The sequence below is a fragment of the Mustela nivalis genome (genome assembly GCF_964662115.1).
Source record: "Mustela nivalis genome assembly, chromosome: 16".
NCBI classification, from domain to species: Eukaryota; Metazoa; Chordata; class Mammalia; order Carnivora; family Mustelidae; genus Mustela; species Mustela nivalis.
In genome coordinates this window covers 14,714,675-14,740,603 of record NC_139035.1, presented here as the reverse complement: position 1 = coordinate 14,740,603, position 25,929 = coordinate 14,714,675, and the positions used below count along the sequence as shown (strand labels likewise).

The 25,929-nt window shown below is 46.7% G+C and overlaps 2 protein-coding genes across 4 annotated transcripts in view; one reads left to right on the top strand and one right to left on the bottom strand.

Annotated features, from left to right (window-relative positions):
* Positions 1-11,831: 11,831 nt before the first annotated feature.
* On the bottom strand, positions 11,832-16,513 carry LOC309849345 (uncharacterized protein; the record flags this gene model as incomplete). Of its 2 annotated transcripts, none has more annotated exons than XM_082701765.1 (2): positions 11,832-12,410; positions 15,909-16,513. In XM_082701765.1, the coding sequence occupies one exon, from the start codon at positions 16,511-16,513 to the stop codon at positions 15,911-15,913; it is 603 nt and encodes a 200-aa protein (XP_082557891.1). In that variant the 3' UTR covers positions 11,832-12,410; positions 15,909-15,910. The 2 variants fall into 2 exon arrangements, with proteins under 2 accessions (XP_082557891.1, XP_082557890.1); XM_082701764.1 differs by lacking the exon at positions 11,832-12,410 and adding an exon at positions 12,560-15,112.
* Positions 16,334-25,929, top strand: part of PTPN14 (protein tyrosine phosphatase non-receptor type 14) — a 174,756-nt gene continuing 165,160 nt past the window's right edge. The window contains exon 1 of one of the 2 annotated variants that reach the window (XM_082701737.1): positions 16,334-16,762. The gene's annotated coding sequence lies outside the window, so the exon portion shown is untranslated. Of the gene's footprint in view, positions 16,763-16,972; positions 16,996-25,929 lie in introns of those variants that run through there. The other variant, XM_082701739.1, reaches the window with a different exon arrangement.

Sequence of the window (25,929 nt, the reverse complement as noted above, 5' to 3'; positions counted from 1 at the left end):
AGGTATCAAAATATGACAACAAAGACCACTTTCTGTCTAAAGATGGAACATGTCTCACTCAACTGTGTATTATCAGGACTTAGCAAAGAGTAGGGGATTATTAAATATTTCTGGAATAAGGTTAAGATCTACTATGTACCCAGAAAATAATATAGTTCATCTGAATATAGTCTGTAAGAAAAAGATTAAATTTAACATAAATACAATCATGAAAATGTTTATAAGGAGTCCCAGAAAACTGGGTAGAAAAGATGCTTTCTTTAACTGGGAAAGATATCACAAAAAGATTCTGTTGGCTTTATAGAACATATGGAGCTGGCTTGGCAGATGGGTGGGAGTAGGTGGTTCCTGGCGTGCAAAAGGCCCTACAAGTCCATCTTCCTGCTTCTTGTCAGAGGAGAAATAATAAGATGTACACACGAAGTGTTTCTCTCTGTTTTTAAATAAGACTCGTGTAATTATGATATTTGGTCTCTATTTATATGTGTATGGTTGCTGAGCTTTCTTTTCTCTTCTTTCCTGGACCAGTCTACTATGATTAACTTATCAGTTTTTTTTAATGGAATGATTCTAGTGGAAACAAATCGTTTACAAAACTAAATTGATAGGATTGACCAGTTAGTTGGATGAGCTATACAGAGCTTACCTAAAAATTTAGGTGTCCCAATTTCAAATCCAAATCATAGACCATGGGGTGTGTGCATTCGAAAAGTTATGTATAAATTTAATAAAATTTAAAAATTGGGGCACCTGGGTGGCTCAGTGGGTTAAAGCCTCTGCCTTCAGCTCAGGTCATGATCCCAGGGTCCTGGAATCGAGCCCCGCATGGGGCTCTCTGCTCAGCGGGGAGCCTGCTTCCCCCTCTCTCTCTGCCTGCCTCTCTAACTACTTGTGATCTCTGTCTGTCAAATAAATAAATAAAATCTTTAAAAAAAAATTAAAATCAACAGTCATGTTCATATTTTGAAGGAGCTTTTTCTTATACTTATGGTTACTAGTTTTTAGTGAAAATTCCTTCTGTCCAATCTAAAAAATTTTGTTTTCTAATTTTGAAAAAATTTTAAAAAAGATTTTATCTATTTATTTAAGAGAGAGAGAGAGTATATGTGTGTGCACGAGGCTGTTGGACAGAGGGAGAGGGAGAAGTAGGCTGCCCACGGAGAAAGGAGCCTGATACGGAATTTGATCCCAGACCCCAAGATCATAACCTGAGCTGAAGGCAGACGCCCAATTGATTGAGTCACCCAGGCACCCCATAAGTTTGAAATTTTTATATTGTCTCTTCTCCAAAGTGAGGTACCTTTGGACTTACTCTGATAAGTCCAAATCTCAAATATCATGCAATGAAAATTTTATTTTCTCCTGTGTTGTTAACAGTTTCACACACATTCTTTTAGACTTAAAAAAGAAAATCTGGTGTATGTCTCACCCAAAATGTAGGATGACTTACAGCATTTTGTAGTAGCTCATACTTAACCTTGGCTTTTTCCTGCACTTAAGGGGGAAAAGGAAAAAAGAAAAAAATATATATTCAAAACACATAAAACCTTTGTCTGTATCAATATAGAATTAAAATGAGTATCTCCAGTGAATATTAAAATGGAAATGGAATGTAAAAACAGATAATCCACCTTTTTTTTAAAGATTTTATTTATTTGACAGAGATCCCAAGTAGGCAGAGAGGCAGGCAGAGAGAGAGGGGGAAGCAGGCTCCCCACTGAGCAGAGAGCCCGATGCAGGGCTCAATCCCAGGACCCTGGGATCATGACCTGAGCTGAGGGCAGAGGCTTTAACCCACTGAGCCACTCAGGTGCCCCGATAATCCACCTTTTAATTAAATACTTCAATATTGTTTGAAATGAAAACACATTATTTTTGTAATTTATATTTATAAACTTTTAATTGTTACTAAGTTTTAACTTCATTATTTCATATTTATACAAATTATCCAGAATCGTGTGACAAACTCCTGTATAGTCATTACTCAGCTTCAACAATCATCGACTCATTGACAGTCTTGTTTTATACATATTCTTATTCATTTCCCACCTCTGTCTTTTTCGGAAACAAACCCCAGATATAACATTTAACTATAGGTATTTCAATACATATTTCTAAGAGAAGGGCACTCTTTATTGTTAACATAAAAACCATTCCAGTTAGCGTATCTCAAAAATTTTACAATAACTCCTTAATATCTATTCAGTGTTCAAATGTCCTCATAAAAGGCATAAACAGCTTTTTTAAGAGTTTATTTAAATTAGGATACAAATAAGGTCACATGTTGGGATAGGTGACGCATCTTTTAAGTCTCTTTTAATCTATACTTCTATTTCTTTCCCTTATCAATGAAATGTATTTGTTTAAAAGAAATTTTTTTTCTTCTGGGGACATTTGGGTGGCTCAGTTGGTTAAGTGGCTGACTTGATTTTGGCTCAGGTCTCATTCTCAGGATTGTGAGATCAAATTCTGCATAAGGCTCTGTGCTGAGTGTAGAGCCTGCTTAAGAGTCTCTCTCTTTCTCTGCCCCTTCCCCTCCACTAGCTTCTAGAGTTTTCTACTTCTTACACTTTGCTGATTGCATCTTTAAGGTTTGTTCATATTCCTGGCTGTGTGTGTGTGTGTGTGTGTGTGTGTGTGTGTATAGAGAGAGAGAGAGAGAGAGTAATTAGCTGAATCTATTCTAGAGGTTTGGTCAGATGCAGGTTATCTTTCTCAAAGCAAAATAGTAATAGTTTAATGTCTCTTTTTGTGATATTAGCCACTGCTGAAGCCTGTGTCTAGATTCTTACTTTATCTGAGGTGGCAAAATGATGATACTCTAATTTTATCATGCCTTCTATTTATTATCTAGGGTATTTCCATAATGAAAAAACCCTTCTCATCTGCTACTTGATTACCAGTGGTATAATTTTTTAGGACATACAAGGTGGTTTATTTGTATCCCTCCATTTATTATTTTTCAAAATAATGAGTTGGTTTTAGTGGTGACTTATTCGTTTTCTCCTCATATCATTTGACAAACGCAGTTGAAATGTTATACATAATTGCTATTATTATCTTTATTGACACAAAAATTTACCCATCTTTGGTTACTGAGATTCTCTTCAAGGGGGTTCCAGAGTCTTTTTTTTTTTTTTAAAGATTTATTTATTTATGTGAGAGAGAGCCCAAGTGCAGGGGCGCCTGAGCTAGTAGAGGGGCAGAGGGAGAGGGAGAGAATCCTGAAGCAGACTCCTGCCTAGCGTGGAGCCCCATGCAGGGCTGGATCCCAGGACCCCAAGATCATGAGCCAAGCCAAAGTCAGGAGTCAGGTCCTCAACCGCCTAAGCCAACCAGGTGCCCTGACCTCAGTGTTCTTTTGATAGTTCTCTTGGGTGTTTCTTTCCTCAGACCTGGAGTCCACCATTTCTCTAAGGATCCAGGTTCCATTTAGTGGGAAATATCTGGAATGAATTTTTTTTTTTTTTTTTTTTTTTTTTAGTGGGATGGACAATTTTGACCCAATCCTCTTTCAACAGATCGTGAGGGTTGGGGTTAAAACACAAGCTATGGAGTAAAAAGAGACTAGGGTTCGAATCCCATCACTCCCCAGCTTGGTGATCTTGGCAAAGGTACAGGGCTCTAATGTGCAGCAAGACAGCAGAGCGGCCCAGGCCGGACACCCAGCCGCCCCATATTCTCCCCTGAAGAGATGCCACAAACAAGACCGGACTTGAGAGCTGTTCTCACTGACTGGCCCCGGAAATTCTTGGGGTAGATTGAGGTTGATTCTGTCGACTGGCCGGGAAACTAGGAGGGCCTTGGGTCACAAATAGGGACCACGGTTGGGGGAAAATGTTCAGTTCTGCCCTTTCCTCATCCCTGTATTGCACTAGGCCGGTGCCCCCCTTCCTACCGGAACTTCCTGCCAGGCCAGGATGAGGAGGAGAGCCGAAGCAGTGGGGGGCCACAAGGCAGAGCTCTGACCTGCGACGGTTATAAGCAAAAGACCCTAAGTACAGAGGGTTTGACCAGGCCCTGAGAAGCCCTCTCTGCCCTCACACATCCCTGCTGTCACCCTCCTGTGGGCATCCACTTGTAAAACAGAGTGGCTGCCTCCAGTAAGAGATTATTCAGAGGATCCTTGGAGAGCAGGTGAGCACCATCCCACGTGTCTCCCACAAAGGCCACAAATACACAGACCGATTCACCTGGAGACGCACGATCTTGCTGGACGTCTGCCCCTCTCCGTGGGTGCAGTTTACGAATCAAGGCAGCTAACGGCTCCGAAGGATCCGGGCTGAGTTCAGCAGGTGGATTCTGAGAACTTCAAGGTTCGAGAACAACAAACTGGACAACTTAAGCCAGAGAAAGCAGAGCTCATGGAAAACCGAAACAGCAGTTAAAGACAGAATAATAAATATACTTGAAGAAATGAGAGAATTTACTGGGAACGGAAAGTGAGAATAAGCAGCCGGATAAAAGAATTAGAATTATTGAGAATGGGAGCACCTGGGTGGCTCAGTCAGTTAAGAATCTGCCTTCGGCTCGAGTCATGATTTCAGGGTCCTGGGATTGAGCCCCACTTTGGGCTCCCTGCTCAGCGGGGAACCTGCTTCTTCCTCTCGCCCTGCCCCTCCCCCTTGCTCTTGATTTCTCCCTCTCTCTCAAATAAATAAATAAAATATATTTTTTTAATTTTTAAAAGATTTTATTTATTTGTTTGACAGAGATCACAAGTAGGCAGAGAGGCAGAGAGAGAGGGGGAAGCAGGCTCCCCGCTGAGCAGAGAGCCCGATGTAGGGCTCGATCCTAGGACCCTGGGATCATGACCTGAGCTGAAGACAGAGGCTTTAACGCACTAAGCCACCCTGGCACCCCAAATAAAATATTTTTTAAAATTATTAAGAATGAATTCTGGCACACAGGGAAAGATAGTACTGCCCAATATCATTTATACGTGGAATCTAAAAAAAAAAAAAAAAGTTAAATTTCGTAGAAACAGACAGTAGAACAGTGGTTGCCAGGGACTGGGGTCTGGGGAAAATAGGGAGAGTCTGGTAAAAGGGTACAGACTTTCAGTTATAAGATGAATAAGGTCTGAGGATCTCATGTATAAAATAGTGAGTATAGTTGATAACACTGTATTGTGTAATTAGAATTGGCTAAGAGAGGGGGGTGCCTGGGTGGCTCAGTGGTTTGGGCTGCTGCCTTTGGCTCGGGTCATGATCTCAGGGTCCTGGGATCGAGCCCCGCATCGGGCTCCCTGCTCCGCAGGAAGCCTGCTTCTCTCTCTGCCTGCTTCTCTGCCTACTTGTGATCTCTGTCTGTCAAATAAATAAATAAAATCTTTAAAAAAAAAAAAGAATTGGCTAAGAGAGCAGAACCAAAAATGTTCCCATACGCACAAAAAAGTGAGTATATGAGAGGATAGATATATTAGCTGAATCCACGTGTTTATCACATCATCACGTTGCACTCCTGAAATATCTCACAATTCTGTCCATCACATCTCAAGAAAGCTGAAAAAATAAAGTTAAAATTTAAAGAATCCTATAGTTATCCAATAAATAATTCAATGGATTGTTTAAATAATGAAAATATCTGGTAAACATGTGAGCGGGGGTGGGGGGGCACAGAGTTTTCCCAGGAGGCCTGGGGAAAGGGTAGGGCAAAGAATGCAAAAGAAAGAGAAGAGAAATTCGGGAATCAGACAAGTGTCAGAGTCCATCTGTTAGGGACACCAGAAGAACAAAAGGAAATGGAAGGAGGCCAATAGTTCAAGCAATAGTGACCACGAATTTCCTAATGTCACACGGCTAGTGAATGGCAAAGCCAGGAGGTCAGCCCAGGCAAGCTAGCTGGAGTACATACCCTGGACGGCTGTTGACTGCCTTGGATCTGCATGTCAGATGCCAGTCCGGAGGAGGAGGAGAATGACGTTAGGGATAGGGCAGAAAGAGGGGGAGGTTGTAAAGCAAGCAGAAGGGAGCCGCTGCCTGAACTGAGGGAGACAATGTGGCAGGAGCTGGGGATAAGTCTAGATGTCTCCACTCCATGTGACTGGGGTCTTTCAAAATAAACATTGGAACCCCCAAAACACAGAAACCACAGCCTAAAAACAACAACAAAAACAGACAAGTCACTTCCTTTTGCTACTCCTCATTTTCTTTGTCTGTAAATGGCCAATGGGAACCCCTACCTAGTAGGGTTGTTGTAAAGATGGAATCATATAATATAGGTAGGATGCTAAGCACAGGAAAATAAATGCATATACTCACATTAAAAATAATACAATTGTGGAGCGCTTGGGTGGCTCAGCAGGTTAAGCCTCTGCCTTCCGCTCAGGTCATGGTCTCAGGGCCCTGGGATCGAGCCCTGCATGGGGCTCTCTGCTCAGTGGGGAGCCTGCTTCTCTTCCTCTCTCTTTCTGCCTGCCTCTGCCTACTTGTGATCTCTGTCTGTCAAATAAATAAATAAAATCTTTAGGAAAAAAAAATACAATTGTGTATTTATCTAAAAATTCAATAAATATTTGTTGAGGATTTTCTATCCACCACACAGTAGAATACAAAACATACAAAAATTTTTCAAGTGATGGCTTTTCTGGGGTAGAAGGTGGGTGGGGGAAGGGAAGAAAAGCAATACATAAATATTAATAAATAATATGATGTGAGGTAGTGTGAGTGCTACTGTGACATTAGGACAGGGTAAAGGAATAGAGAATGGGTGGCGAAGAGGTCCTATTTTGATTGGACGGCTGGGAAAGGCCTATGCAAGGAATGAAGTGACTGAGTGACCAAGCCAGGAAACACCTGGAGGAGTGTGTTTGCGGGGTGGACAGCAAGTGCCAAGATCCTGAGGTGAGAGTGAACTCAGCATGTCCAAGGGATGGCAGATTGCCAGTACCTTGCTCGGGAGCAGAGAGAACCGGGGAAGAGTGGTTGGAAATTACATGAGAGAGGTAGCCTAGATCATTTAGGTCTTAATCTGTCACTGAAAATTCAGTGTCTCTTTCATCATTTGAAAACCTTGTCTTTGCATACTCCACTAAATCAGGGATGCCAGCCATGGAGGGAAGCCCTTTTCCGTTAGTTCATTCTTTCTAGCCCCTACAACTTAGCACGTTAGAAGACACCTCTGCCCTCTGGTTGAGCGGAAGACACCTCAAAATTGAGCCTCCTAGGCAATTGCCTTCTGCCTGCGAGCCACAGGAAGGCTCTTTTGATCCATGGTGGTCATTCCAAACCAGCCCTCTAATTGCCCTTGTCCAGGTCCATGGGAATTACTCGGAAATGTTTGAAGTCCCAGCGCTAGGTACACTCTGAGTCACCCCTTAGTCGAGGGGAGGTGGCCAGGAAGCAGCCAGGTCCTAGGGGAGGGTTTGATTTAGTGCCCTTGGATTCTCGTGCACAGCCCTGCCCATACGCGTAGGTAACCCTATCTCACCCCTGCAGGCTGGGGTGCCCATGCTCTTTAGAAAGGCATCCTAAACACGACCTCATCCTTCCCTCCCCAGGCAAGGGTTGTTCCTTTTCGCTAATCACAGTAGAAGATTCCTTTCATCTCCCATCCCTCTCCCAGGGGTGAGCTGGCTGCAACTGCCCATGTCAGAAACTAACGCACCGTGTTATTTTACTTTCCAGTTACCTCTGGATTTGCAGTCTGTCCAGAAGGCTGTCCATTTCTCACCTCCCTGAATCTGGTAGTTCAGTTTGCCTTATTACTTGCAGACAATGTCACCTGGAAATTACATGTAAAATTACATTTAGGGGCTCCTGGGTGGCTCAGTGGTTTAAGCCTCTGCCTTTGGCTCAGGTCATGATCTAGGGTACTGGGATCGAGCCACAAGTCGGGCTCTCTGCTCAGCAGGGAGCCTGCTTCCCCCTCTCTCTGTGCCTGCCTCTCTGCCTACTTTTGATCTCTTTCTGTCAAATTAAAAAAAATTTTTTTTAATTTAAAATTACATTTAAAAATAAGCCCAGAACTAAGGAGATGCGGGGGAATAAACCAGTATATTGCCACCTCTTTATTTAGATTTGTCATCTAGGACTCCCAGAAGGAGAAAAGTCAGTGGCCCAAAAGAGAGTAGCCCAACTTTCTCCCATTGGGTACATTTTTGGAGGTTTTGTGCAGCTAGAAATACCAGTAAAAGGAGACAATGTCAGAAAGAGAAGCCACATCTGGACTGGCCCCTGTATTTTGAACACCAGAATTATGAGAAGGTCAAGACAGACCCCCCCAGCTCCAAATATTTTTCTTCTGAGGTTGGTGGGAAAAGACTGAAAAATGTGTGTCATGTGGAGGAGAGTCTATTGACTTTTTTAGTCAGAAATGTCCTGGTTGACTTGACTTCCTATAAGAGTGTGCCTGACCAACCCTTTCTTTATCTCCTGTCAACAATAATTTTAAGATTGCCCTCGGAATTTTTCTATCCCAGTTATTCTTAGCCACTTGGCACCTCTTCCCACTATCACACCACAAAATCGCAACAGGCAGATATTTTGGAGAAGATTAAATGGGGATACCTATAGCTATCTTGTACCTGCCCCCGTGCAGCTCAGCGAGGGTGTTGATGGCTCCTTGGCCAGCCATGGCCAAGTCTACAGCTGTGTGCCTTCCTAAGAGCTGGGCCAGGTAGGGATATACACAGGATGAAAATATGTTTAGTTCAGTTCATGGGATGGGAGATTCATAACTCATTATTTTTAGAAATTAGGGTATTTCTGGCCTTTTGAGATTGCTGTCCTGAACAGCAATGAGTCCACACTCTCAGAAAGTATGACTTTGTGCCAGTCAAAAGCAACCTTTTGTGTGCTAGAAGGACTGAAGACCCGACTTGCCACTTCGTGGACCTCACAAGTCTGGGAGATGAGAACATTAACTCGTAGGCATCTCAGGAGCCAATGGGAGGAACAGTAGCAAGGTGTTAACGTCTTTTGAAAGGATCTGCTGTCTGATCTTCTTTTTTTTTTTTTAAAGATTTTATTTATTTATTTGACAGAGAGAAATCACAAGTAGATGGAGAGGCAGGCAGAGAGAGAGAGGGAAGCAGGCTCTCCGCTGAGCAGAGAGCCCAATGCGGGACTCGATCCCAGGACTCTGAGATCATGACCTGAGCCGAAGGCAGCGGCTTAACCCACTGAGCCACCCAGGCGCCCCTGCTGTCTGATCTTCTAACAGCAGCTTCCACTTCCCCTTTTGCTGTGGACACTCAGGTGAACATGGGAAAGGAAGGATTTGAAACAACTGAAGGCAAATACTCTGGCTATATGTCTTCTCTCATCAGCACAATTTAACATCAGCTGGGTAGAGCTGTCTCCTGGTAAATCACTGTCATGGGAACTTAGAACACACTCCATCCTGATGATTGTGTTTCCTGTTTTTACCACCCCATCCAGATTCAGCCACCGCCTAACCCCAGTCCTGACATACCGGTGTAGTTGACATTCTTTGCAGCAACACAATGGATGAAAATGAACAGGAACTTCAGAATAAGAGCTGAGGAGGTGTGAATCTTGGTTCTACCATTCACTGAGGCACTTTCTGCCTTCGTACATGCCTAAGTAAAAGGTATCTAATGTTGTGAGGTCTCAATTTATTTCTCTGTGAAGCAACAACAAACAGTAACCTGAATGTATTAGTCTGCCCAGGGCGCCATTACAAAGTACTACAGATGGGGGCTGGGGCTTAAACAACAGGTATTGATTTTCTTACAGTTCTGGAGACTGGAAGTCCAAGGTTGAGGTGTTGGCAGTGTTAATTGCTGGTGAGACCTCTCACCTTGCTCTCTTCCTTGCTGTGTCCTCACATGGCCCTTCTGTGCATGCACAAAGAGAGAGAAGCTCTGGTGTCTCTCCCTCCTGTTTGGTCCTATTGGATTAGGGTCCGACACCTATGACCTCATTTAACCTTAACTATCCCCATAAAGGTCTTACTTGCAAATATCGTGATATTTGGGGGTTAGGACTTCAACATGAGTTTTGGAGGAACATAATTCAGTTTATAACAACTGAACACTGTCCCAAGGATTACTTCTGATTATATGTAAACAGGACCTAGTCTCCTACCTACAGTATAGCAAGTGCTCAATGGATATTGGTTCCCTTACTTTCTACCCTAGGTCATTTCCCTCCCGAGTGGGTCATTTTCTTCTCTACACATGAGAAGCCGTATTTGACCCTTCGCATAGATGGTGTAGATAGTTACAGAATGAACAGAGGGCTTCCTAAGACTTCGGTTTAGTAAACAATTTCTCCCTTCCCTCCTTCCCTTATTGGTGTGGTTTCCCCATTGTGGGTTCCCCTTCTTCCAGCGGTTCTCTCCTTTCTGGGAACTGTCCTTCCCACACAAAGTGCCGGGTCTGGCCAGAGCAGCCTGTTCCTTCTCTAAGACCCTGGGTTGACAACTCGAGCCATGTTCTTTCTCTTGAGAATTTGGATTTGTGATTTCGTCCCTGCTGAAGGAGAGAAAACCAGCCTGCAGAGACAGAATGAGGTTGATGATAATACTGATAGGTAATACTGAGAGCTTAGTTTGTATCAGGTACTGTATTAGTCTAAGAATTTTTCACATGTTGACTGATTTAATCATGACGACAACTCTAGGAACCAGGTATGTTTATCGTTTCGCCTTTTAACATAACTCCCCTTTCTGAGGAAATTCAGGGGAGAGTTCTTTGCCTAGGATCACATATCTATGAAGCCTGGTTATGGGCAAAGGCAGAGGATAGTACCCCCAGACAGGGGGAGAAAAGCAGAGTATCTTCATGGTCTCTGGTCCCAACCTTCTTCCTTACGGATTCCATGGTGTGTTCCAGCATCCTGCCAATATACTCCCTTTATGCTTAAGCAATCTGAAGTGGGGTTTTGTTCTTGAACCAAAGAAATTTCTAGTAAGACAGTTGACCTAGCCTACCCAATCTGCTGCACTCAACCTTACAGTTTTTAAGATTAACAATCCTATGCAAATGACTATGAAAAATGTTTTCTATTTTAAACGACTCTATTCTATTATAAAGTTTAAAATTGTTTAAATCGCTAAGGAGGACGCTCTCCTAGGAGAGATTACAGGGAAGGTAAAAGCCTCCTTTTCCAGATAACACAATCTGAAGCAATAAGGCTTGGGTAAGCTTTTCGTTAGCCGCGTGCCACACAGAGGATGCAGGTGGGGATTTGATGCGTCTGTGCATATGCCCGTGTGTAGGGAGATAAGCTGTGTGTTTCCTATCAAGCCTGGAAAAGCTAGAAGGCAATATTGGGGTTGGGGGAGGTGGGGAAAGCCAGCAAGCTGAGCCAAGTGAACGTGATCAGGAAGCTTGTACCTCTAAAACAGGAGTCAAAGGCGTCTGCAACCCTAGGTGAAAGGAATAGAGAAGGGTAACAAATACATTGAAACTGGCAAGGCCCTTAATACTGCCCAGGTTTTCTTTCTTTTAGATCTTGCTGCAGGTACCAATTATGCACGTGAATGACTCTTGCTAGAATGTACTTGACGAATAGACGCTGTTGTTGTATAGACTTTTTAAAGGGAAACCAACTGGCTGAATCTTGCACATTTTCATTGCAAAGACTAGGATCTGCCAAGAGCGCATCTGCCTCACGTCCAGAGAGCTGAGATCACTGCCCGTGTGGTCAACTGTAGTTACCAAAAGAGCTGGCACAGCGTCTCGGAAGGACGTATTCATCTCTCCCCTCCCAGCCTGAAAAAAAAAAAAAGACATAAAAATGTTTGACATTCTTTCCAAAAGGAAGTAACAAGGAAATAATTCACTGGTGGCTTAGGTTGACAGGCATGGGAATGGGGGCGCTTTCTTCTTCGGCTCAGGTCGGGAAGTAGTCAGTCCCTTGGGGAGGCAAAGAGCCTTCTGCTGAGGAGTGGGTCGAGGAAAGAGAAGTAAAACGGAGAGGGAATGACCACAGGGGTCAGTGGCCAGAGAGGAGGGCGTGACAGGAATGCAAGTGTAAGACATTAGGACAGATGACAAATAGGAGACAGTATGTGACATAAAAGGGGGGCAGGCATGGAGGGCCTCCAAAAAGAGCCTCGAGAGCAAATCTGAACAAACCAAGGTCTACACTTCCATCTGGTCGGTTCTTCGGAACAAGTCCCTCATTCTTTCCTCAGCATTTTATAAGAACGTGACTTACTGGTTTGGTCAACCTGGTGAAAGGCTGGGATATGGTCCCTTCTCTCCCCCAAAGTAAAAGCCTCAAAGATGTACCATGAGGGAAGATAGGGCTCAGTCTTCTGCGTCAGAAATGATTTTTCTAAGGCAGGTCCCGTGAAACTCTTTCTAAAGGGAGAACTCGTAATACCACGGTCACCACAGGGTACCATGCCCGAGGGTGCCTTTCACACATTCACGCTCCAGACTCTTCTCATTCGAGGAAGGGCGCTGCACACAACAGCTCTGCAGAATCGGGTACCTGGAAAAAAAATCACTAGATAACGAGAAGTTCCTATCACAACTCACTAATTTGTTTTCATTAGCAAGGAGCTCTGAATGTATACTACAATTAAAGGATTCTTAAATTTGGTTCCCCCAAAGTGTTCTCTTTCTTTCCTTCTCTGCTGCTTAATGTATCTTTGTAAGTGTTAGTAAGCTAGGCTTCTTTTATTACATTTTTGCTGTTAAGTCAGTAGTTCAGAGCTGGACGGGGCCAGTACAACAGAAGCACTTGGGAAACGCTTTCAAAATATACCTGCCCAATACATCCATAGAATGGATAAGCAAACAGTGATATGTGTACACACACACACACACACACACACACACACACACACACTGTAATTCCATTTATATGAAGTTTGAGGACTAGCACAACTATTCAACTTCTCTTTGGCGGTAGAAGTTAGCCTGGCAAGCTGATACTGACTGAAAATTCACAGGAGGGAAATTTTTGTGCTGGTGGACATTTTCTGTATCTTGGACTGGGTGATGGTCATGTGGATGTATTTGGAAAAAAATCATCAAGTGGTGTATACACCTAAGACTGTGCTTTTGATTGAATGTGAGTTATGTCTCTATAAAATACTGTCCAAAAAAATGACTGATACACATACACAGACACCAACCAAAGCCTCCACCCTAGACTCAGGGAATAAGGTAAGATATGGGGAGCAAGGCATACAGAGAGCATGTATATTTTTTAAAATCTCCCCATTATTCATTCCTAGTATTATTGTAAGCTTCCAAATATTCTGTTAGGAATTGGAATTAGAGTAAGGATAAAAACAAATACACAAATAATATACACGATTTTAACTTTGTTAGAATGTCCCTAAGACTTTTCCTAAAAGAACCTGCTCAGTTTCCAGTTTGCTTTGATTGGTGAACTTGTTTTGTTTTGCTTTCAAGTGATTTCAGTGTTTCTGAAGGTATAAAATTAATAAATTAGTCTGAGGAATATATTGAAGGGGGAGGAATCATGAAGGCCCGCGAGATTCTGCCCGTATTTATAGTTTGAATTAGGCTTAGAAAAAGTTGAAGTATTTTGGAAGCAATCTAATATTGACAAGTTCCTAAAACTACAGGGTTTTAAAGTCAATCTGCAGTGATGTTTGGGACCCCGGCCATCAACCATCCTGTACCCTCTGACGCTTATGAAGGAGATGAGTGTGATGTAGACTTAGGAATTTTCTTTTTCAATGTTTCTGAAAGTAGCTTGTGACTAGCTTTTAGATATTTATTTAGAGAATGAAAGGCTTTCTTCACTTCACATTGGACATCCTATTTAAAAAATATAACTTGTTGGGGTACCTGGGTGGCTCAGTGATTTAAGCCTCTGCCTTCGGCTCAGGTCATGATCTCAGGGTCCTGGGATTGAACCCTGCATCAGGCTCTCTGCTCAGCAGGGAGTCTGCTTCCCCCTCTCTCTGCCTACTTGTGATCTCTGTCAAATAAATAAAATCTTTAAAAAAATAAAAAATATATAACTTGTAGCATTGCTCTTCTGTGCTCTAAAGATAGAGAAAAGTGGCTGGTCAGATGTATTTCATACTGGCTTTTAAATTGATAATGTGTGCAGTTTTTTAAAATCTAGAAGTAAAATTATTTAAATTAAAATGAGGCCACAGACAGTGCTAAATATGAGTGTGTGTGTCTGTGTGTTTTGTTTTGGTCGTGGAACACTCAGCAACATTCCCAACATTAATTTTGATTCCAAAGGCGGCATGAAAACAGTCCTCTCCCCAAGACATCCTGGCTTTATCAAGGAGCTTCCTCCATCCGCATGCCATTGGCCTGGAGGAGTAGACGTTCATTCAAGTTCAGACTGGGGAAAGACCTCAGAGATGAAGTAATTCAACCAAACTCTGACCTCCGTGTCACACTCCACTTAAAAAATAAACTTGGGCCTAGGGGTGAAGTGGCTTGTTCAGGGTCACGTGGCTGGTCAGAGGCAGAACCAGAATCGTATGTCTACTCGCAGCCTTTGCTCTTCTAACACCCCAACTGTCTCTGCAAGCTGTGCTCGGAGTTAGGCATGGCAGAGCTACAATACACAAAGGCCACATCTTTTCCTCGTCGGCCCCAAGAAGCCTCGCGTCTGTGTTCCTTTGAGAGCCTGCAGGTATTCCCTCATTGATAATTTTCATCCTATTTTGGTCAAATTTTGAAGAATTTAAGAGCTTGCATTTTGGGGCCAGACTGGGGTCTATTACCATATTTCACAAACTGTGGGACTCTTGGTAAGACGGGTGATTTCTTCAGTCCTCACTTTTCTCATCTAGGAAATGGGATAACAATAGAGGTGCACATAAAAAGTGCTTTCCATGCTTCCTGGAGCACAGCAAAGCGTTCGGAGACTTTCTTTGGAAATCCAGCAAGTCCATACTGAAGCTATCCAGCCATATATCCTTGCAAGTTTGAGAAACTGATGTTTAATTCTCTACAGCCTTTTCCTTCCATCCGTCTGGGGCCTTCTGGACTTCTTTATTGTTCTGGAGGTTGGCAGTTACTCCGTTGGAGAAGTCCATCACCACCAACTGCTACATGATGGGCACAACACGTTTTGTTTCTTGGTTCCAGTTCTCTTCCGCAAGAGATCCAGATTTTTGCATGAGTGGTGGGACACTGAAGTCTTCTGGGACATCTTCTGTGACAATGACTTCAAGCCCCCTTTTCAACCTAAGAACGGTTGAAAGCACTGGGTTGTGAGTCTCGGTTAGATAACAGACCCCTAAAAGCTGTTTTTGGCAACGCGAAGGCCCACGGAGAGATAGAAAATACTAGGAAAATGATTTTGCAGCTCGAGAGGCCAAGGCTTTCAGGGGCTGGGATACTCCTCAGTCATCCCTTCGGTCACGGGCAGGGCAGGTCCTGGACCCAGGTTCCTTCGCCAGGCTGGGTGCTTTTTCCATCGAGCCGCGGCGTCGCGCGAACTCCACCTCCGAAAGCGCTAAGGGAGTTCCCTCCCAGTGCCCACCCGGGCAGGGTGGGGCGAGGCTGTGGCGCGGAAAGAACCGAGGAGACGACCCCTTCCAGCTCCCAGCACACAGAAACTGCTTTTTGCGATCGCGGGCGCTGGGGGAGATCAGAGATCGGGGGAGTTAAGACCCCAGATGCAGGACGCAGAGACTCCTGGTGTCCCGGAGGGACAACCCTGGCGCTGCCTGCTCGGGGAGGCCACCTTTCTCCTGGGCTGTCTCCCCTCCGTGCAGTGGCTGCTTTTGGGACGTCCGGCTGGGAGGGCTTCCCCCCAAAAGAGACGCACCGTCCTCGCTCTCGGCCGGAGCGGGCGGGTTGCGGCCTCTGCCCCGCCCCTGCGGTTTTCGAAGGTCGAAGGGGTTTTTTTCCTTCCCGCCCCCGTCCCTGCCCCGCCGGCAGCGGCGCTAGGTCGTGTCGGCTGTGGTCGCTTTCCCCTCTCCACTCCCACGTCTCTGACTCCGGGGAGTTTCACTCGTCCTCCCTCCTCAGCCCTCACCTTTAAACATTCCCCAAAGCCGCCGCACCAAAAGTGCGCGACTTCTCCCGGGCCTGCACAAGGAGCTCCTGCCGCCCGGCATTCCGCGGATTCCAGCGCTGTGACGTCCCCGGGGCCGGCGCGCCTCCAGCCCCGGAGCTCGGGCTCCAAGTTTCGGCGCTCCCCCGCGCGGACGCCCCCCCGCCCCCGGCCCCGGGCCCGCCGCCCCGCCGCCCCGCCGGCCCCGCCGTCCGGCCGCGCGCCTCCCGGGCGCATTCCTCCCCGCCCCCGGCCGCGCGCCCCGCGCTCCCTCCGCCTCCGGCCCCCCGCGCCGCCGCCCGGCCCGGGGGGTGGGGGAGCCGCGGCCGCTGGCGCCTGCTCCGTCCCCTCCCATCGCACGGCCCCTTCCTCCCTCCTCTCCCGGCCGCTCGCATTTCCTGCCGCCCGGCCTCGCGCGGCCCCGGAAAGTTCTGCCCAACTTTTTCTCCCCCGAGCGAGCGGGCGCAGTCCGGGGGCAGGTTGCCGCGCTCCTCCTCGCTCCGCCGCCGGCCCTCCCGGCTCCGGTCCCCGCGGAGCCGCAGACACCCAGCGGCCGCGGGCGGCCCCTCCCCTCCCACCTCGCCCATCCTCCCGGGCCTCCCGGCCCCGGCCCCCTCCTGCGGGACAACCCCGTGCTTAGGTGGTTCTCCTTTTCTCCTTGTCGGTGCGCCGGGATCGCAGCGGAAACCTCCCTCCCCTTTCGCCTCCTCCGGCTCCTTCCCTCCGCCCCTCCTCCGCCAGCCACTGGAATCAATTCCTTAGGGAATTGGGGCGCCGCCGCGGAGGACAGCCTTTCCGCGCGGGACTCCGGGGCACCGACGGGGCCATGTAAGCAGGTAAGCGCCGTCTGCGGCGGGGGGAGTCGGGCCGGAGGTGGGGGGCCGCCTCGGCGCTCCGGGCGCCCGGCCGAGGACTGGGGCCAACGCTGGCAGCGCCAGCTTGCGATCGGCGGCCCGGGACGCTGGCAGAGCAGCGGGGGCGCGAGGCGGCCGGGCCGCAGGCGTTCTCCGTCCGGGTAGGAGCTGCCCGACGTGAGGCTCACGTCCTGTCTGGGTAATGACGGCGGAAGGTGAACGCTGTCGGAAGAGTTGGCGGTGAAACTCGCCCCCTCGCCCCCTCCTCCGTACCCTCCTGCTCTTTGGGAACCGCGCGAGGGCCTGGAAAGGGCAGCTGGAGATACCCAAGCGGTGAGGGCAGACGAGGAGAGGAGGACGACGTAGCCCTTGCTCCCCCGGGAGAGGAACGCTGCTCCCCGACACCCCTCTTCCCACTGACTCCTGGAGGGGGGCGCGGGCAGGATCTTGGGAAGGGGGGAAGTTTTAATGCCCTCCCACTAGGCCCCAGCGGTGCCACCAAACTCCTGGCCTTCTTGGCCCTCCTTGGGTGGTCGGGCTGGCTCACTGGGAAAATCTGTGGCCACATAATTTCAGAACTGATCTCCACCTCAAACTTTCAAAATTCTGAGTATTAACAAGTTCTGAGGGTGTTGTTAATAAGCCTTTCCTTCTCCCTGGCGTGACCCTTGAGTCTCGGTTTTGAATACTTGTTAAGTGGGTTTTGTGCCTTTTTGAGGGAATAGGGAGGTAGCGTGCCCCTACCTAGCATTACCTTCCCCTTCCTTCAGCTCCTGTCACCCCAAACCCCAGCTACGGTTCGAGGAGATTGTGAGGTTTGTGCTTCAGTCTGTCCAGGAACTGGCTGTTGCAGCCTCTTTGTGAAGGTGAGGAATCTCTAGACTGCTCGCTGCATATACGGTTACAGGGTTTCCACCAATGTGTTAATTTCTTAAACTGGATTGGTGCACCCATTCATTCAACAAACCTGGTATTGAGCTTCTACTCTGTGCTAGGAAAACAGGATACAAAGCTACTTAAACAAGCTCTAACTGTAGCCTCCCGGAGGAAACCCACAGGCTGATCATGAATTACAGCCTAGTGAGGGAAAAGTGCTGGGAGAAGCAGGGAAGGCTCGGTTTCGGAGAGGAGGGGTAAGGTGTGCCCTAGGTTTATAGGGTTAAGGGAGTACTTACCTACGGGAGTGATTAGGAGAGTGCATTCCAGGTACAAGAAGCACCTGGTGCAAAATGAGAGTCATTTAAAAAAAAAAAAAAAAACAACTCAAATGGCTAGCTGTTTGACCCAGCTATCTGGGGTATGATAGCTAGCTAGCTAGCTAGATATCAGAAATTAAACTAGAAGCATATTGCCTACTTATGGGAACCAGGTGTTTCCAGAAGAGCACAGGTCTCTTTGGACACACCTCCACGCCCCATGCTGTTTCTATAAGCAGCAGTTGTGTGACCGTCTAAATTTTAATTGGCACTAATTGGCCCATGCCTGTTTTCATTAGAATGACTCTTGATTCCCTTTTAAAGAGGCACTTGACAGCAGTGGGTGATAATGCAACCGTTGGGAACCTTGCATCAAAGTCGCTTATCTTTTGGTGATGGGGTTAAAAGCTGCTGCCGTGGAAAGGACAGCCTTAGTGACTGGGAGCTGTGCAGCTTTTCTGTTTAATCTAAGTGGGTGGCCACGATGTGTGGAACAAGTCCACGGCCGGGTCAGTGGGTTTGTTATCATTTTCTCTGCGTTTAATCGTTGTTACTGCTTTTGTAGGTTTTTCAGGATTCCTTTTCCTTCCACTGAAACTTGACAGTAGCAGAAGCTCTTCTAGCGGGGTCCGTGTAGGCTGATGGTCCAGGACTCAGCAGATCCTGGCTAGAAAGTTCTCTTATCACATGGAAGCTTCCCGAATGGGGGTGGCCCTTTCAAGGGTGCCTCTTCACTGGGCTGAAGTGCAGTTGTAGTCGTCACAGTGGCTGGGTCCTGGCTGAGGTGGCAGAGGTCCAGCCTTGGTGAGCCTCAGGCCAGCACATCGGAGCAGAAAGAGTACAATTTGGGGTGTTTATCTAAGCCCCTCCACAAACACCTTCTCTTATCTCAAGAGCAGCCCCTTGACACGCGTTTTATTGGAGGTATGGGCCTTGCTTAGAGGCTGAAGGGAAGCTCGTTCTTGCTAATCCCCCTGCTTGCCCAGCTTCCGTCACTGGCTTTACAGACCGTTATTATTCACACTTTAGTTCCTCAGGTTTGTGCAGACTGTGTGGGCCGGACAGCTGTCATGGAAAGAGAACAGATTATTTTAATATGGAAGAACCTAAAGAATTCAGAGAAAAATCAGAATTTTGGGGGGAATTCATATTTGTCCTGAATGGATGGTCCAGGGGTCAAGAACGAGGAGGATCTCTCCCTCCCACCCCCAGCGCCCTCCCTCTTTATTAAGCGCTTCTGTTTTTCCGCTCCAGGGAAGCAAACATAAACCCTTTGATTGCACGATGTAGCTCACCTGGGTTCCATATGCATGTTTTTTTTCACTTGCTATGCTGCATTTGAACTTCTTTATTTCGTCACCAAGGGTCATGGGGAATTTGAACTCGTTCTAAGCCTCAGCGCTGTGCTGTGTCCTTTGTTAGAGATAAGGTCAGGGAAAGAGATAGATAAGATGAAATACTTAATTAGCCAATTAAATCACTCCTGCTTGGGCCCATTCAGAAAGAACGAGGGAAAATAAGTTTTGGTAAAGAGGAGATGAAAACAAATGTTTGAAACAGGATGTTGTGATCTCCTCTTATGGATTGAATTTACCCTGCCCTGTCTGAGCCCCATGGAGGTTCTGCAGGTTTCCTGTGGTTGTGCTGGAGCAGCAGACCCAGCTTCAGGAGCTTGAAACGTAGCTTGGTTTGAATTCCAGCTCCGCTTTTTCGCTGGGTAATGTTGGACAGTCTTTGCAGGCCGTTGGCGTCTCAGTTCTTTCGTCTGCGAGGTGGGGCTCAGGAGCATCTAACTTGCCAGGCTGTCTGCAGAGAAGTCACTGAAACGCTCTGCCTTACCCTCCTGACAGGGTGCCTTGCACGGAGTAGGTGTTGGGCCAAGAATGGCTGTTTATATGTTGGAGTTCTATGTGGCCGTGAATGTGCTCTTTGTGCAGGTCATTTTTTTTCCAGCAGCCTGAATTCACATGCATGCCAACATACACATAAAGCTTTGTCTTTGACTTTTTTTTATTTTTTTATTTTTTTGTCTGTTGGCTCCAAGCAAACGTGTTGGCTGGCAGTTTTCACATGGCCCCTCTATAGGATGAGATTGAGAATTGCATGCTTGGACAGTAGGGAAGCTCTGGGAGAGGAAAAGACACTTAGAGAAGGGCAGAGAAAAGGATCCTTTGGGGGCGTCTGGGTGGCCCAGTGGGTTAAAGCCTCTGCCTTCGGCTCAGGTCATGGTCTCGGGGTCCTGGGATCTAGCCCCGAGTAGGGTTGTCTGCTCCGCGGGGAGCCTGCTTCCCTTCTTGCCTCTGCCTACTAGTGATCTGTCTGTCAAATGAATACATAAAATCTTAAAAAAAAAAAAAAAGGATCCTTTGGCTTGTACACCACTTACTATAACAAGGGTCGGGTGTTAATATAAAGATCCTTGTATCTCTAACGTTGTGATCCAGTTACAGAATGTCGAGAACAAATCTGCCTGCTTTCTGCTTTTAGTCTGGATGCAGAAGCTGGCCAGTCTTCACAAAGGAGTGTCTGTGCAGCCGTGATTTCTTTCCTTCTTTGAAGCCCAAATAGAGAGTCAACTGCAACACTTCTGGTGTAATACCAGCCTGGGGTCTCTTGAACTTTAATGTTGCCTTTCATCTGAGAAGCCCAAAGTATTTGACAAACATTAACTCATTGATCTTCATATCAACCTCCCAACAGGAGGGATTGTTAGAAGAAAGGAACAGCTTGGAAAAACTGTCAGCAGAGCAGGCTGGTAGTCTGTAAGATGTGTTCTTGAAGCAGAATGGGTTCTTACAGTTGAGAATCCCCAATGTGGATTGCAGACAGGCCAGGAGGTCATGAGAGGGGGTACCCTTTAGAGAGGTCAGGGGGAGAAAGCCTAGGAAAAATGCAGATCTGGTTGTGATTGTTGCACTAGGAGGGAGAGGAAGCCTGTGTCCCCCAGACCAGCTATGCCTTTGCCCACTGATTATGAAAATAATCTCTGAATTATTTATAATTCTGAATGGGAGGATATGAGGCAATGCTTGCAGAAGAGGACTGAGAGGAGCTGGGGATAAAGAGCAATAGTGACTCCTCGTGGGCTGGGGCTGGTTATACGTCTTAGTTGAACTATAAATGGCAATTAACATTGTTTTAGTTTCCTTTCTCTCTTGCTTGTTGGTTCTGTATTGCTTGGCTTGGTTTTGTTCTGCTCTCCCGTCAAGCTTTTGTTAGACTTGTTTCGTGGTCCTTGCTACTGGGAAAAAACCCATTGTGTCCATTCTTAGATCAATTTCGTGTATAAAGTTTGATACGCGGGCGGTTTAGCTTCGTTCCTGAGGGGACTAAACAAGGCTTGGTTCAAGGCTTTCGTCCTGAGCCTGGTCAGGACGTCAACGATGTCCAGAGACCTGTCGCTTATCCAGAGACCCTTAGGCGGCCATCCCCATAAATGCTTGATGTTGGGATGTGTCTGCTGAGAAAATGAGGAAGAGGTTGGCTGGTGGTGTGCTGTCCTCTGACGAGCAGAACGTCTTCTTCGCATTTGTGATGTTGGAAATTTCGGTACCGAACCACATTCCTAAATTAGGAAGCTCTGCTGTGTGGCCCACTGACTGGATCTAATTTGCCTTACAGATTTTTCGCTCACAGGGAAAACTCCCCTGGTGAAAATTAGCAGAAGTTCCCAGTGCTTTATCCTTTCCCTCCCCCTCTACTTACACTCAATGTCCTCAAGTCTTTGGAAATCCATTTCCTGGGAATTTCCCGCCCCCCATACTCCTTTGCATTCGTAATGGAGGCAGTCGCTAAGGCAGTGGATCTGAAACTCTCGTGGGCGCCAGAATCACGTAGAGGGCTTGGTGATACACAGGGTGCTATTCTCTGTGCCCATTCCAGCTTCTGAGTCGGTAGGCTTGGGCTGGGGCTTGAGAATTGGTGTTTCTAAGAGGCTCCCAGGTGAGGCGAGTGGTCCTGGTTCTTGACCAACTAAATGCATTTTGAGAATCACAGAGCTCAGGAGTCCACTTGCCTCCGTCCTCAGGCTCCTGTGGTCGCCACTTAAGGCTTTTACTACACCGGCTTGAATGATTCTGTTCCTGAGTGCAGCCCTCGCCAGGCCCTGAGAGCGTGGACCACATTTCCATTTCAGTGGATTTTCTCGGTTATCGTCGCCTATCTGGACTCCTCCGCTTGGTTCCAAACAGTTTGATGTATCTGGTGTTTCTTTCTGTCTGGGTCCCTAAATTTCATCTCAAACTGAGCTCCCTAATTTCTTGCCACAAAGTGAGCTGTTTCCGTATTTCCTGTCCGAGTCCGTGACCCAGCCATCTGTTGACTTAGCTGCCAAGGCCAGGCACTTGGGGTTCTCAACGGGTCACTCTGAGCACCCCTCAGCTTCGACCTGCAAACACTGACCAGGAAGCCTGCCAGGCTCTAGGCCGTCTACTGTCTCTTCCGTGTGCTCCCTTCCCTCCGTCCTCACTGCCTGTGGATTGTTCAAGAGCCTTCCAGCCTGCCTATCAGATATTTCTCATCTACTCTTTCCTCTCTGTTTTTGTTTTTTTTTAAACAGTTTTTAATACTATTTAAATTCTTTTGATGCTTACTACCTGCATGATAAAGCTTCTTTGCCCCTGACTCCTTTCCCATTACCTGCTGCTCCTTCTCTCCATGCTAGTGCCCTAACACTTGGTGGCAATGAATTCTCTGCTTTGTTCTACTCCCACCCAGACTGACCTTCCCCCTTGGCTACCTGCTCAGCCCCTGTGCATTCAGCCGAAGCTCCACCTTCCCTGACATTCCTTCCCACCAGCAGTTAGGCATTCCTGCTTTTATAGTCCTAAAGCACTTTGCACGTACATGTTAGTGAGCCGTGTCTCATCTTATTCTATGTTTATCTCTCTGTCTCCTGTACTCCGTTAAAAGCCTCTCCACCAGTAGTCACATCTGCTTGGTTCAGAATTAGAATTTCCACCCTGTACAGATGTTGGATGGCAGTACCCATGGTTACATGTGTCACCGCTGACTCTGCCCCAGTGTTCATAGCACTTGAAATGCTTCTACCAAATTTTTCAATGACCGTATGAAGTAGGTACAATTACTATTTCTATCTTTCAGAGAATGGACTGGAGTTTTTATTACTTAGTCTCTAATAGGTTCATTGCTCTGGGAAAATTCCATCATGTTCATGACTGATTTTAAAAATTAAACAGGTATCAGTGCTACTTAATATACACCTCTTAGTTGTTCGCTTAAGGAGAGAGATCACATCCCTAAGCTGTTTTCTGAAGTCACCGATGCTCTTTTCTTAATGTTATTTGCTTTACTTGGAAACTTTAAAAAATGTGATAATCTTTTCCCCTCATTTTTCAGACCTAGGGAACCTTGCAGATTAAGGGAGTGTACCTATCACAGAAGGATTAAGAAGGAGGAACATTTGGAAGACAAGGCATGAAACAAAGTAGTTTTTGCAGGGTTAGATACATTGATCAGAATATGCTTAACTTTCTTTCTATGAATTTTGTACCTTATATTAAAGAGGAAGAGTCAGAATTACTCATTATTCAACCTCTGGGTTACTTTCTTTTTAAAAGATTTTATTTATTTATTTTTTTGAGAGAGAGCATGCACAAGCAGGGGGAGCAGCAGAGGGAGAGGGGAAGCTGACTCTCCTTCCGCTGAGTGGGGAGCTTGTTGTGGGGGGCTTCATCTCAGGACCCTGAGATCATGACCTGCGTGGAAGGCAGAGGCTTAACCGGCTGAGACACCCAGGCACCCCTGGGTTACTAGTTTTTAAAAGTGAGAGAAAGATGATCCGTGACACTGTGTGCCAGCCGATTGGTCAGCCTGCCCTTAACCAAGACAGCCTGTTCTGCATATAGCACTATAATAAGCAGTAAAGATATCATTGATGTTATCCCCCCAAATCACAAGATTGGCCGTTGCCATTATTTTAGTTCCCAAGTAAAAGGGATTATGGCAGATTTCACGGTCATGAAAGTGAATTTATTATGAATTACGTGTACACTCTATACATACTTCATCTTGATATTTAAGGTTCTCTGCAAATAATCCCCCAAATGGCCCTCTGATTTCTTCAGATTTATGTTCCCCAGGGTTCTGCCAAGCTGCAGCTGTTTCCTGAACAGGCCCAATAATTTTGTCCACCTCTGGTTGTGCTGTTCCCCTGTCCAGGAATCCTCCCACTCAGCCTTGCCTTCGAAACTGTCCCTGGAGACCCACCTTAAATCCCGTCGCTCTGGGCAGCCTTCCCGGGCGTCACTCCCTGATGGGGTCCTCCTGCCCCTTGGCTCCTGGCCCTTAGCGCCCTCCGAGGCCGAGGCTGACCCTGCTCTCTTCATTGTGACAGACCTTCAGTGATGACCGTGCTCTCGACACCTCTTCGTCACCTGTTCCACTGCTGCCTGTCTGGAGCCGGTCTGTCCCCCACCTACGGAGTCCTGTTTTAAACACGTCTGATATTTTCTCCTTCCTGCTTGAGGTCTGTCCTGCTTGGAGGTGCCTCTATCTGTCGGAAAACTATAAGCACATGACAGAGGATAAATAACAAATGCGGGGGGTGCGTGGGGGAAGGGAGAGGTGAGGGCTGAGACGTGATGTGGTTTATTGCCTTTTCTCCCAAGCTGGGTGGTGGAAACTTGTATATTTAGTATATTCTCCTGTAGTCTAAAATACCTAATTTAGGGGCACCTGGGTGGCTCAGTGGATTAAGCATCTGCCTTTGGCTCAGGTCATGATCTCAGGGTCTGGGGTCCAGTCCCACATTGGGCTCCCTGCTCAGGGGGGAGCCTGCTTCTCCCTCTCCCTCTGCCCCTCTCTCTCACTTATGTTCTCTCTCTTGAACAAATAAAGATCTTTAAAAAATAAAATAAAATACCTCATACAAAACACACACACAAACTTGCCCAAGTTTAAACGCAGACTCCCTAATGGAACATTCAAGACTCGCACACTCTTGTTCCCACCGAGCCTGATTAGTAGCCTCTGCCTCTCTGGGCTCCCCGTCACCCTTCTGCAAGCCTGTCTCACCGTCGAGATCTTGGGTGCTGACTCCCGCTGTTACTGTTACTTTTCCCTTAAAATCTTTTCTCACACCTGGCCCCATAACCCTCTGCACCTCTGTTTTCTTAATGCCTAGCGTGATTTTTATGTCTTTGTAGATGTTTCGTCCGACCCATCCTTGTGACCCTTAAGCGAGTTCACTGTCACTTGATCTGCTTTCCTGCCTTCCTTCGCCCATTCTTTGCAGATATGCCTCACACTGTGTTCCATGCACCTGTTCCTCTGCCTCCCCGAAGTGGTGAGCTGTTCTTGGTTATGTTTTGTGATTTATTTATCTTTGGGGTCCTGGCACCCGCTGCAGAGTAACAGGTTGGGGCAACTGTTGAGCACTAGAGGTAAGATTCATGTTTTTAGTTGAAGGTGGGCCTGTCCTTGTCCCAACCCTCCCTACCCCGCCTGAAAAAAGACCTTCAAGGCTAATTGAAGGGACTATCTCTTGGGCTCGATATCTGGAACGCAGGCTGTAAACGGAATGGATTTACACACGGATTTCCTAACTCAAACCCAGTTGTTTCAATAAGAAATAATTTCTTTCGCGTTTCCCATGTGCCTGCTGGTGGTGGGTGATGGTTTGCTCCCTTTGGCTTGTTTCCATGTGTTAGCCCCCCCCCTTGCCCCACTCCTCCTGCATCACTGTGGAGTGTGGTGGTGGTGTTGCAGGGGGCCTGGGGCGAGCTTTTGGAAGGCGAGCTGGGCTGTGAAGTGGTTTCACTTGTCTCCATCAACACTTCCTTGCTCCAGGATGGAGAAGTGACACGTCCATTTAGAGAAGAGGCAGCGGTTTATTTCTGCGGCAGACGTGTCCCACTGCGGAGCTATAATAACCCTAATGAAGGAGGATTATGCTGTATTAGGTTTATGAGGGGTGTATAGGCTGTTACCAGG